Genomic DNA, 13,203 nt, shown 5'->3' on the forward strand with positions numbered 1-13,203 from the left:
GTTCCCTATGCTCTTAAGGAAGCACTAGAGAAGGAACTGTACCACCTACAGAAGAATTACATCCTCACGGAAGTAGAACGCTGAAGATCTGTTTGCCACTCTAGCTGGTGGGAAGGTTTTCAGTAAGCTGGACCTGTCATTCGCTTATCAGCAACTGAAGCTGGATCTGGAGTCGGAACAGTTTCTGACCATCAATACACACAAGGGGCTATTCAGATTCAATCGCTTGGCCTATGGAATCTCGACAGCTCCAGCGATATTCCAACACACAATGGATCAGCTCTTGGACGGTATAGACAATGTTGTGTGCTTCATGGACGACATCCTCATGTCAGCACCAACCATTGGAGAGCACCTTGCTCCTGAACTATTGCGGAAAGTTTGTGGCAAAGTTGTCCACATTGTTGCATCTGCTTCACCAACTGCTGCAGGCCGATACAAAGTCGAATTGGTCCCCACAATGCGAAGAAGCATTCAAGACTTGCAAACAGCGTCTGTTAAAGAGCAAGTGGCTTGCCCACTATGACACAGAGATTAAGCTGAGACTCGCGTGTAATGCATCTCCATACAGAGTAGGAGCCGTCATCTCACATGTTCTACCATCAGGTGAAGAACACCCTATTGCATTTGCATCACAGACTCTGTCACTAAGTGAGAAAAATTATGCTCAAATTGAGAAGGAAGCCCTGAACATAATATTCGGAGTGAAGAAGTTTCACAAATATCTCTACAGAAGGAAGTTCCAACTGCTGACAGATCACAAGCCTCTGTTGGCCATCCTTGGACCAGAATCAGCCATACCAACCATTGCTGCACTTCGAATGCAACGTTGGGCTCTGATATTGCTAGCCTACGACTATGAGATCGAGTACAGACGAGCAGTGATCACGCAAATGCAGATGCACTATCAAAACTACCATGCAATAGTGACTCCGACAGTAAAGATGATAGAGCAGTCTTCCAGATCTCTCTCATCAATGAACTTCCCATATCTGCTTTCCTTGTTGTCGTCGATGTCCATTCCAAGTGGATGGAAGTGTTCCCTACTCAACTGACCACAGCTGAGAAGACCATCAATATTCTCAGACATCTGTTCACAACCTTTGGACTAGTCAAGGAGCTCATATTGGACAATGGCCCTCCTTTCACCTCAAACGATTTTGAAATGTTTCTCAAGAACAACGGAGTAAGGCACACCTGTACCTTACCATTCGGCATCAAACGGAGCAGCGGAGAGAGCCGTGCAAACCTTTAAGAAGGCCTGGACTAGACTAGAGGTTCAGTCTGTTCCTACCCTCCAAAGGCTTCCCCAGTTCCTGTTTACTTACCGTAACACACCACACACAGTAACGGAACGTACACCAGCTGAACTGTTTCTGAAACGCCAACCACGTACCCGCCTGACATTGTTGAAACCAGACTTGTCAAGCATTGTGGCAAAGCACCAGCCACAGCAGAATAAAGCTTATGACAGACACTCAGACTGTTAGAGAATTCAAAGAGGGAGAGAGGGTGATGGTACGTGATTTCAGACACCCCAAGCGCCTGTGGAACTCAGGTGTGATCTTGCAACGCAGAGGACCTTTGACTTACCAAGTTCAAATTGGTAATCGCCATGTCAACGTTCATGTGGATCTTATTCTACGGTCCAACGCCCCAGCAGAGACATGCCGAGAGAACAAGAACAATAACGACCCCAGGACTATTCTCCTGACTGTGGACGTATGGGAGAGACCGAGCCTGAACTTCCACCCGAACCTGGCCCCACCACCGGAAGCCCAGGAGGAGCAGAGATATCCTATTCGACAGCAAAGGGCACCTCAAAAGCTTGACCTGAGTTGAGCTGTTTCAGGAGGTAACAGACAGTAAAACAAACAAACACTTTAATATGTCCCAGATAAAAGGAAAGAAAAAGGACATCACCTGGGTTAGTTATTAGGACACAAACTCCATCTTCGGGGAAGAATAATCCCCTAGATTTGTGCTGGGCTCTGAAAAGTCTGTTTCAACCCAGTAGTTGAAAACATTTTAAGAATGCATTGTTCAGATATTGCATTAGTATTTCGCTAACATATTTACCTTGTTCTCTGGGAGTTAAACACCATGGGGGAGGAGTGTAGTATCTGTGATCTTCAGCTGTTTATATTAGTTGCTATGCTGTTACTAAGCAGTAACGTATTACGGCAGTGTTACGTTACTACACCTAATAGGAAATGCACATGCGCACTATCGGGCCTGGGGCTGTAGAGCACGAGGCGTTTTTGACTAAACAAAACTTTCTGTCCTCCAGTCTCCTGCCTAGTCATTTCTCCACAACACAAATATTACACCCACCAGGAAGAATGGAGGAGGAGGTGTGATGGTGTGGGGTTGTTTTGTTGGTGGCACACTTGAATTCTAATTGAATGCTTATTTGGCTGTTCTTGCCATAATATGGACTTGGTCTTTTAACAAATAGGGCTATCAGAGTAGGTGATCATCCGTTCACCTACTCTGCGTCTCACAAAGACACCAAATTTGGACTCATCAGACCAAAGGACAGATTTCCACCACAACATTCTGCAGCGATATGCCATCCCATCTGTTTTGCGCTTAGTGGGATTATCATTTGTTTTTCAACAGGACAATGACAAATCACACCTCCAGGCTGCATAAGGGCTATTTGACCAAGAAGGAGAGTGATGGAGTGCTGCATCCGATGACCTGACCTCCACAATCACCCAACCTCAACCCAATTGAGATTGTTTGGGATGAGTTGGACCGCAGAGTGAAGGAAAAGCAGCCAACAAGTGCTCAGCATATGTGGGAACTCTTTCATGACTGTTGGAAAAGCATTCCAGGTGAAGCTGGTTGAGAGAATGCCAAGAGTGTCCTAAGCTGTCATCAAGGCAAATGGTGGCTACTTTGAATAATGTCAAGTATTTTGATTTGATTAACACTTTTTAGGTTACTACATGATTTTATATGTGTTATTTCATATTTTTGATGTCTCTTCACTATCATTCTAAAATTTAGAAAATAGTACAAATAAAGAAACATCCTTAAGTAAGTAGGTGTGTCCAAACTTTTGACTTGTACTGTATATGTAGGTGGCATATGGAAAGGAGAAAGAAGGGCACAAAAACAAAGCAAACAGACAGCAAACAGACAACCCATGCCATGCGTTGGGTTTAGCAGCCCTGTATTAATTCAATCAGCTCACCATAAACAATTAAGGACTAAACCTAGGCACACGCACACACAAGCACATACACCTCGATGCCGCATGTTGTACGTGACAAATAAGACAGGTTGATTACTATGGTAACACCCCCACGTGCCATCCTGATGATAGCGCCACGGCTAGCCCATCCCCAGTGGGTCGTTCCATCTCAAAAAGTAATAGAAACAATCTCAGATTGTTGTGAAATTGTTTCTGTGGTTACAAAAAGATAAGATAAGCATTCCTGCAATATTATTTTGTTGAAATATAATTTGATCTCTGAAAAATTAAGCTAATTGATTCCACGCAAATTGGCCATTTTAATTCATAGGATTCATATAATATTCAATAAATATAGTACCGGACATCCAATTTGGAACTAACTTTTTTCTACCAATGAGTAAGACATGTGCAAACAAACAAAAATTGTCAAAAGACACCCACGCCAATTCCACCTCAACAACCAGTATCAAGTATCAGTTCTCTGTCTGACAAGTAGTATGGAGTATTGTTTCTTCATACTATGTAATGTATTCCCAGCAATTTTGTGAGGTTTATGTCCCGTCATACATTCTGATATAACCAGGTTCTGACCACTAGATGGTGCTTTTCATTCTATTAGGTTTGTTTCCTTACGCTGTTAGCAGTTTATGGGCAAGTTATGACAACAGTCCATGCTTTGTTTTTTTTAACTGGCCACTGTTTCAAATGCAAACTTTTTATTATTGTGGCACAAATCCAATGCAAGCCAATGGTACCTATTTGAGCAATTCGAGCTTAATGTCCAACTCATCCTAAAGTATCTAAAAATGTATTGTGTAACTCAATGAAGTTAATTATGATTTGGTCATGAAGTGCAAACATGCTAATATAGGTACCATTTGTACCATAAATAAAAAATAGTTAGCATTTGAAACAGGGGCCAGGGAAACAAACCCAAAGCATGAATTCAAATCAAATCAAACTTTATTTGTCACATGTGCCAAATACAACAAGTTTAGACCTTACAGTGAAATGCTTACTTACAAGCCCTTAACCAACGGTGCAGTTCAAGAAGAGTTAAGAAAATATTTACCAAATAAACTAAAGTAAAAAATAATACTGTACCGAGTCAGTGTGCGGAGGTACGGGTAAGTTGAGGTAATTTGTACATGTAGGTACAGTAGGGTGAAGTGACTATGCATAGATAATATATAGAGATGATGTGATGTGGACACCAACGAACTTGAAACTCTCGACCCGCTCCACTACAGCCCCATCGATGTTAATGGGGGCCTGTTCGGCCCGCCTTTTCCTGTAGTCCACGATCAGCTCATTTGTCTTGCTCACATTGAGGGAGAGGATGTTGTCGTGGCATCACATTGCCCGTTCTCTGACCTCCTCCCTATAGGCTGACTCATCGTTATCGGTGATCAGGTCCTACCATTGTTGTGTCGTCTGCAAACTTAATGATGGTATTGGAATCGTGTTTGGTTACGCAGTCATGGGTGAACAGGGAGTACAGGAGGGGACTAAGTACACACCCCTGAGGAGCCCCAGTATTGAGGATCAGCGTGGCAGACGTGTTGTTGCCTACCCTTACCACCTGGGGGAGTCCCGTCAGGAAGTCCTGGATCCAGTTGTAGAGGGAGGTGTTTCGTCCCAGGGTACTTAGCTATGGATGAGCTTCGTGGGCACTATGGTGTTGAACGCTGAGCTGTAGTCAATGAACAGCATTCTCACATAGGTGTTCCTTTTGTCCTGGTGGGAAAGGGCAATGTAGAGTGTGATTGAGATTGTGTAATCTGTGGATATGTTGGGGCATTATGCGAATTGGAGTGGATCTAGGGTATCCGGGAGGATGCTGTTGATGTGAGCCATGACCAGCCTTTCAAAGCATTTCATGGCTACCGACGTGAGTGCTACGGGGCAGTAATTATTTAAGCAGGTTACCTTTGCTTCATTGGGCACAGGGACTATGGTGGTCTGCTTGAAACATATTACAGACTCGGTCAGGGAGAGGTTGAAAATGTCAATGAAGACACTTACCAGTTGGTCCACGCATGCTTTGAGTACACGTCCTGGTAATCTGTCTGGCCCCGTGGCTTTGTGAATGTTGACCTGTTTAAAGGTCTTGCTCACAGCTGATGCTCTCGTGCATGCTTCAGTGTTGCTTGCCCCAAACGAGCATAAAAGGCATTTATGTCATCTGGGCAGCTTGTGTCTGGGTTTCCCTTTGAAGTCTGTAATAGTTTTCAAGCCCTTCCACATCCGATGAGAGTCAGAGCCGGTGTAGTAGCATTCAATCTTAATCCTGTATTGACACTTTTCTTGTTTGATGGTTCATCTGAGGGCAAAGCGGGATTTCTTATAGGCGTCCGGATTAATGTCCCGCTCCTTGAAAGCGGCAGCTGTAGCCTTTAGCTCAATGCTTGATGTTGCCTGTAATCCTTGGCTTCTGGTTGGTATATGTCACTGTGGGTACGCACTTATTGATGAAGCCGATGACTGAGGTGGTATATGCCATTGGATGAATCCCAGAACATATTCCAGTCTGTGCTAGCAAAACAGTCCTGTAGCGTAGCATCCGCGTCATCTGACCACTTCTGTATTGAACATGTCACTGGTACTTCCTGCTCTAGTTCTTGCTTGAAAGCAGGATTCAGGAGGATATAATTATGGTCAGATTTTCCAACTGGAGGGTGAGGGAGAGCTTTGTATGCATCTCTGTGTGTGGAGTAAAGGTGGTCTAGAGTTTTTCTTCTCTGGTTGCACATGTGACATGCTGGTAAAAATTTGGTAAAACTGATTTAAGTTTGCCTGCATTAAAGTCCCTGACCACTAGGAGTGCCGCCTTTGGATGAGCATTTTCTTGTTTGCTTATTTACATTTACATTTAAGTCATTTAGCAGACGCTCTTATCCAGAGCGACTTACAAATTGGTGAATTCACCTTCTGACATCCAGTGGAACAGCCACTTTACAATAGTGCATCTAAATCATTTAAGGGGGGGTGAGAAGGATTACTTATCCTATCCTAGGTATTCCTTGAAGAGGTGGGGTTTCAGGTGTCTCCGGAAGGTGGTGATTGACTCCGCTGTCCTGGCATCGTGAGGGAGTTTGTTCCACCATTGGGGGGCCAGAGCAGCGAACAGTTTTGACTGGGCTGAGCGGGAACTGTACTTCCTCAGTGGTAGGGAGGCGAGCAGGCCAGAGGTGGATGAACGCAGTGCCCTTGTTTGGGTGTAGGGCCTGATCAGAGCCTGGAGGTACTGCGGTGCCGTTCCCCTCACAGCTCCGTAGGCAAGCACCATGGTCTTGTAGCGGATGCGAGCTTCAACTGGAAGCCAGTGGAGAGAGCGGAGGAGCGGGGTGACGTGAGAGAACTTGGGAAGGTTGAACACCAGACGGGCTGCGGCGTTCTGGATGAGTTGTAGGGGTTTAATGGCACAGGCAGGGAGCCCAGCCAACAGCGAGTTGCAGTAATCCAGACGGGAGATGACAAGTGCCTGGATTAGGACCTGCGCCGCTTCCTGTGTGAGGCAGGGTCGTACTCTGCGGATGTTGTAGAGCATGAACCTACAGGAACGGGCCACCGCCATGATGTTGGTTGAGAACGACAGGGTGTTGTCCAGGATCATGCCAAGGTTCTTAGCGCTCTGGGAGGAGGACACAATGGAGTTGTCAACCGTGATGGCGAGATCATGGAACGGGCAGTCCTTCCCCGGGAGGAAGAGCAGCTCCGTCTTGCCGAGGTTCAGCTTGAGGTGGTGATCCGTCATCCACACTGATATGTCTGCCAGACATGCAGAGATGCGATTCGCCACCTGGTCATCAGAAGGGGGAAAGGACAAGATTAATTGTGTGTCGTCTGCATAGCAATGATAGGAGAGACCATGTGAGGTTATGACAGAGCCAAGTGACTTGGTGTATAGCGAGAATAGGAGAGGGCCTAGAACAGAGCCCTGGGGGACACCAGTGGTGAGAGCGCGTGGCGAGGAGACAGATTCTCGCCACGCCACCTGGTAGGAGCGACCTGTCAGGTAGGACGCAATCCAAGCGTGGGCCGCGCCGGAGATGCCCAACTCAGAGAGGGTGGAGAGGAGGATCTGATGGTTCACAGTATCGAAGGCAGCCGATAGGTCTAGAAGGATGAGAGCAGAGGAGGAGAGAGTTAGCTTTAGCAGTGCGGAGCGCCTCCGTGATACAGAGAAGAGCAGTCTCAGTTGAATGACTAGTCTTGAAACCTGACTGATTTGGATCAAGAAGGTCATTCTGAGAGAGATAGGGGGAGAGCTGGCCAAGGACGGCACGTTCAAGAGTTTTGGAGAGAAAAGAAAGAAGGGATACTGGTCTGTAGTTGTTGACATCGGAGGGATCGAGTGTAGGTTTTTTCAGAAGGGGTGCAACTCTCACTCTCTTGAAGACGGAAGGGACGTAGCCAGCGGTCAGGGATGAGTTGATGAGCGAGGTGAGGTAAGGGAGAAGGTCTCCGGAAATGGTCTGGAGAAGAGAGGAGGGGATAGGGTCAAGCGGGCAGGTTGTTGGGCGGCCGGCCGTCACAAAGAGGTCAGAGCACAGGGTAGGGCAGTGTGAGCAGAACCAGCGGTGTCGTTTGACTTAGCAAACGAGGATCGGATGTTGTCGACCTTCTTTTCAAAATGGTTGACGAAGTCATCTGCAGAGAGGGAGGAGGGGGAGGGGGAGGAGGATTCAGGAGGGAGGAGAAGGTGGCAAAGAGCTTCCTAGGGTTAGAGGCAGATGCTTGGAATTTAGAGTGGTAGAAAGTGGCTTTAGCAGCAGAGACAGAGGAGGAAAATGTAGAGAGGAGGGAGTGAAAGGATGCCAGGTCCGCAGGGAGGCGAGTTTTCCTCCATTTCCGCTCGGCTGCCCGGAGCTCTGTTCTGTGAGCTCGCAATGAGTCGTCGAGTCACGGAGCGGGAGGGGAGGACCGAGCCGGCCTGGAGGATGGGGGACATAGAGATTCAAAGGATGCAGAAAGGGAAGATAGGAGGGTTGAGGAGGTAGAATCAGGAGATAGGTTGGAGAAGGTATGAGCAGAGGGAAGAGATGATAGGATGGAAGAGGAGAGAGTAGCGGGGGAGAGAGAGCGAAGGTTGGGACGGCGCGATACCATCCGAGTAGGGGCAGTGTGGGAAGTGTTGGATGAGAGCGAGAGGGAAAAGGATACAAGGTAGTGGTCGGAGACTTGGAGGGGAGTTGCAATGAGGTTAGTGGAAGAACAGCATCTAGTAAAGATGAGGTCGAGCGTATTGCCTGCCTTGTGAGTAGGGGGGAAGGTGAGAGGGTGAGGTCAAAAGAGGAGAGGAGTGGAAAGAAGGAGGCAGAGAGGAATGAGTCAAAGGTAGACGTGGGGAGGTTAAAGTCGCCCAGGACTGTGAGAGGTGAGCCGTCCTCAGGAAAGGAGCTTATCAAGGCATCAAGCTCATTGATGAACTCTCCGAGGGAACCTGGAGGGCGATAAATGATAAGGATGTTAAGCTTGAAAGGGCTGGTAACTGTGACAGCATGGAATTCAAAGGAGGCGATAGACAGATGGGTAAGGGGAGAAAGAGAGAATGACCACTTGGGAGAGATGAGGATCCCGGTGCCACCACCCCGCTGACTAGAAGCTCTCGGGGTGTGCGAGAACACGTGGGCGGACGAAGAGAGAGCAGTAGGAGTAGCAGTGTTATCTGTGGTGATCCATGTTTCCGTCAGTGCCAAGAAGTCGAGGGACTGGAGGGAGGCATAGGCTGAGATGAACTCTGCCTTGTTGGCCGCAGATCGGCAGTTCCAGAGGCTACCGGAGACCTGGAACTCCACATGGGTCGTGCGCGCTGGGACCACCAGATTAGGGTGGCCGCGGCCACGCGGTGTGGAGCGTTTGTATGGTCTGTGCAGAGAGGAGAGAACAGGGATAGATAGACACATAGTTGACAGGCTACAGAAGAGGCTACGCTAATGCAAAGGAGATTGGAATGACAAGTGGACTACACGTCTCGAATGTTCAGAAAGTTAAGCTTACGTAGCAAGAATCTTATTGACTAAAATGATTGAAATGATACAGTACTGCTGGAGTAGGCTAGCTGGCAGTGGCTGCGTTGTTGACTTTGTAGGCTAGCTGGCAGTGGCTGCGTTGTTGACACTACACTAATCAAGTCGTTCCGTCGAGTGTAATAGTTTCTACAGTGCTGCTATTCGGGGGCTAGCTGGCTAGCTAGCAGTGTTGATTGCATTACGTTACGTTAAAAGAACGACAATAGCTGGCTAGCTAACCTAGAAAATCGCTCTAGACTACACAATTGTCTTAATTGGCTTATGGCCTTATAGAGTTGGTTGAGTGCGGTCTTAGTGCCAGCATCTGTGGTGGTAAATAGACAGCTACAAATAATATAGATGAGAACTCTCTTGGCAGATTGTGTGGTCTACAGATTATCATAAAGTTCTCTACCTCAGGTGAGCAATACCCTCGAGACTTCTTTAATATTAGACATTGCGCACCAACTGTTATTGACAAATAGACACACACCCCCATCCCTCGTATTACCAGACGTAGCTTCTCTGTTCTGCTGGTGCATGGAAAATCCCGCCAGCTTTATATTATCCGTGTCAGCGTTCATCCATGATCCAATTCTTGCATGTTAGCCATTAGAACGAATGGCAGTGGGAGTTTATCGATTCTCAGCCGGCTGCCCGACCTGCTCCCCCTTTACCTCCGTACTTTCTTCACGCAAATTACGTTTGGGCCTTTTCCCTGTAAAGCAGTATATCCTCGTCGGACTCGTTATAGGCAAAAGCTTCATCCAGTTCGAGGTGAGCAATGGCTGTTCTGATGTCGTTATTTATGGTCAGAAGTTATTTTTGGTCATAAGAGACGGTAGCAGCAACATTATGTAAAAAAAAATAAGTTCAAAAATAAGTTAAAAACTCATTAATTGCACAGTTGGATAGGAGCATGTAAAACATCAGCCATCCTCTTTGGCACCATCTTAATCGTATGCCATCGTCAATCAGATTGATGTCCATAGACTGCTTACAGTGTAAGGAAACCAATATGTAATTTTGTAATTCGGGTTATCTATCCCTTTGATATTGAGGAGGGGGATCACACTTGTTTCCACCTAATAACAGGAACAGAACCATCTAGTGGTCAGATGGTGTCTATTGTCTATTCTGTATATTCCAAGATGGCGTAGCAGTAAGACGTCCTGTCGTGTCGTGTCCCTTGTATATATCGTTTTTTTTCGTTTTTACATATTTTTCTTCGCATATCTTTTAAAACATTTTGCTAAACCTCAGCTTCCAAATACTCTCCTGCAACCCGCCTCACCCAATGTAGCTATTTTTCCTAAAGTATTTATATTTACTTCGGAACCGGAACCCCTCAACTGAAGCTAGCCAGCTAACTACCAGCTATGCTAGCGGTCTTCAGCTAACCGGTCATCAGCTAACCTTTAGCTCGGAAAGCTCTCACCAGTTCGAACAACGCGACTCTAACCAGGGCATAACGGACCAATTTATTTTTTATCCCCGGATTCCCACCGCAAACGGAACATTTTTCAGCTGGATCTTCACAACTAGCTATCTAGCTAAACCGGAACCCCGGATGATTACTCCTGGCTAGCGTTTCCACCCACTTAGCTTGAAGCTAGCCCGGCCAGAGCCCCTGTGCTACCACCGTAGCATACTCCTGGGCTACAATACCCGGACCCACGACCGGTCTATCGATGTCACCGCATGAAGAGGAATAAACAGACTCACCCCATCGCGACGTCCCCCAAAGGCTAACTCTCTAGCCCTTGCTATCTCCTTGCTTGCTAATTCGGCCTGCTAACTGCTAGCTTGTCTAGCCCCGGTCCGCTAACTGCTACCTTGTTTAGCCCCGGCCTACTAACTGTTAGCTTGTTAGCACAGGCCTGCTAACCGTCTGAATCGCCGCGTCCCAAACACTCACTGGACCCAGATTTACTTTCTATCTCTTTTTGATTTTTAATTTGTTTATACCTTCCGGTAACCTGCCTCACCCAATGTGATACGGAATCACTATTATTTTTAATTTTTAGAATACACTCAAGAACCTCCAGAAGCTAACCAGCTAACTAGCTACAAGCTATTTAGTCATTGTTAGTTTTTTTTACCTGGATAACACTCGCCAGTCCAGCTTCCCTGCCCCATCCACCGCTGCCCCCTGGACACTGATCACTTGGCTACATAGCTGATGCACGCTGGACTGTCCATTAATCACGGTACTCCATTCTGCTTGTTTTATCTGTCGGCCCCGTTGCCTAGTCAACGCCATTTTACCTGCTGTTGTTGTGCTAGCTGATTAGCTGTTGTTGTCTCACCTACTGTTTTAGCTAGCTTTCCCAATTCAACACCTGTGATTACTGTATGCCTCGCTGTATGTCTCTCTCAAATGTCAATATGCCTTGTATACTGTTGTTCAGGTTAGTTATCATTGTTTTAGTTCACAATGTAGCCCCTAGTTCCACTCTTCATACCCCTGATACCTCCTTTGTCCCACCTCCCACACATGCGGTGACCTCACCCATTACAACCAGCATGTCCAGAGATACAACCTCTCTCATCATCACCCAGTGCCTGGGCTTACCTCAGCTGTACCCGCACCCCACCATACCCCTGTCTGCGCATTATGCCCTGAATATATTCTACCATGCCCAGAAACCTGCTCCTCTTATTCTCTGTCCCCAATGCTCTAGGCGACCAGTTTTGATAGCCTTTAGCCGCACCCTCATACTACTCCTTCTCTGTTCCGCGGGTGATGTGGAGGTAAACCCAGGCCCTGCATGTCCCCAGGCACCCTCATTTGTTGACTTCTGTGATTGAAAAAGCCTTAGTTTCATGAATGTCAACATCAGAAGCCTCCTCCCTAAGTTTGTTTTACTCACTGCTTTAGCACACTCTGCTAACCCTGATGTCCTTGCCGTGTCTGAATCCTGGCTCAGGAAGGCCACCAAAAATTCAGAGATTTCCATACCCAACTATAACATCTTCCGTCAAGATAGAACTGGCAAAGGGGGAGGAGTTGCAGTCTACTGCAGAGATAGCCTGCAAAGTAATGTCATACTTTCCAGGTCCATACCCAAACAGTTCGAACTACTAATTTTGAAAATGACTCTCTCCAGAAATAAGTCTCTCACTGTTGCCGCCTGCTACCGACCCCCCTCAGCTCCCAGCTGTGCCATGGACACCATTTGTGAATTGATCGCCCCCCATCTAGCTTCAGAGTTTGTTCTGTTAGGTGACCTAAACTGGGATATGCTTAACACCCCGGCAGTCCTACAATCTAAGTTAGATGCCCTCAATCTCACACAAATCATCAAGGAACCCACCAGGTACAACCCTAACTCTGTAAACAAGGGCACCCTCATAGACGTCATCCTGACCAACTGGCCCTCCAAATACACCTCCGTTGTATTCAACCAGGATCTCAGCGATCACTGCCTCGTTGCCTGTATCCACTACGGAGCCGCAGTCAAACGACCACCCCTCATCACTGTCAAACGCTCCCTAAAACACTTCTGTGAGCAGGCCTTTCTAATCGACCTGGCCCGGGTATCCTGGAAGGACATTGACCTCATCCCGTCAGTTGAGGATGCCTGGTCATTCTTTAAAAGTAACTTTCTCACCATTTTAGATAAGCATGCTCCGTTCAAAAAATGCAGAACTAAGAACAGATACAGCCCCTGGTTCACTCCAGACCTGACTGCCCTCGACCAGCACAAAAACATCCTGTGGCGGACTGCAATAGCATCGAATAGTCCCCGCGATATGCAACTGTTCAGGGAAGTCAGGAACCAATACACGCAGTCAGTCAGGAAAGCAAAGGCCAGCTTCTTCAGGCAGAAGTTTGCATCCTGTAGCTCCAACTCCAAAAAGTTCTGGGACACTGTGAAGTCCATGGAGAACAAGAGCACCTCCTCCCAGCTGCCCACTGCACTGAGGCTAGGCAACACGGTCACCACCGATAAATCCATGATTATCGAAAACTTCAACAAG

The 13,203-nt window shown here is 47.0% G+C and overlaps 2 protein-coding genes across 3 annotated transcripts in view; one reads left to right on the forward strand and one right to left on the reverse strand.

The window, feature by feature from the left end:
* The window catches only part of LOC135550702 (cytospin-B-like), a 151,246-nt gene that overhangs the window by 124,220 nt on the left and 13,823 nt on the right, over positions 1–13,203 (forward strand). The gene's annotated exons all lie outside the window — the stretch shown is intronic.
* On the reverse strand, positions 6,213–7,319 carry LOC135549203 (uncharacterized; the record flags this gene model as incomplete). Its single annotated transcript, XM_064979238.1, has 2 exons — positions 6,213–7,007; positions 7,203–7,319. Coding segments are annotated over 2 exons (912 nt in total), but the record flags the coding sequence as incomplete, so codon positions are not given.

Source organism: Oncorhynchus masou, chromosome 12 (genome assembly GCF_036934945.1).
Source record: "Oncorhynchus masou masou isolate Uvic2021 chromosome 12, UVic_Omas_1.1, whole genome shotgun sequence".
In the NCBI taxonomy this organism is placed as follows: domain Eukaryota; kingdom Metazoa; phylum Chordata; class Actinopteri; order Salmoniformes; family Salmonidae; genus Oncorhynchus; species Oncorhynchus masou.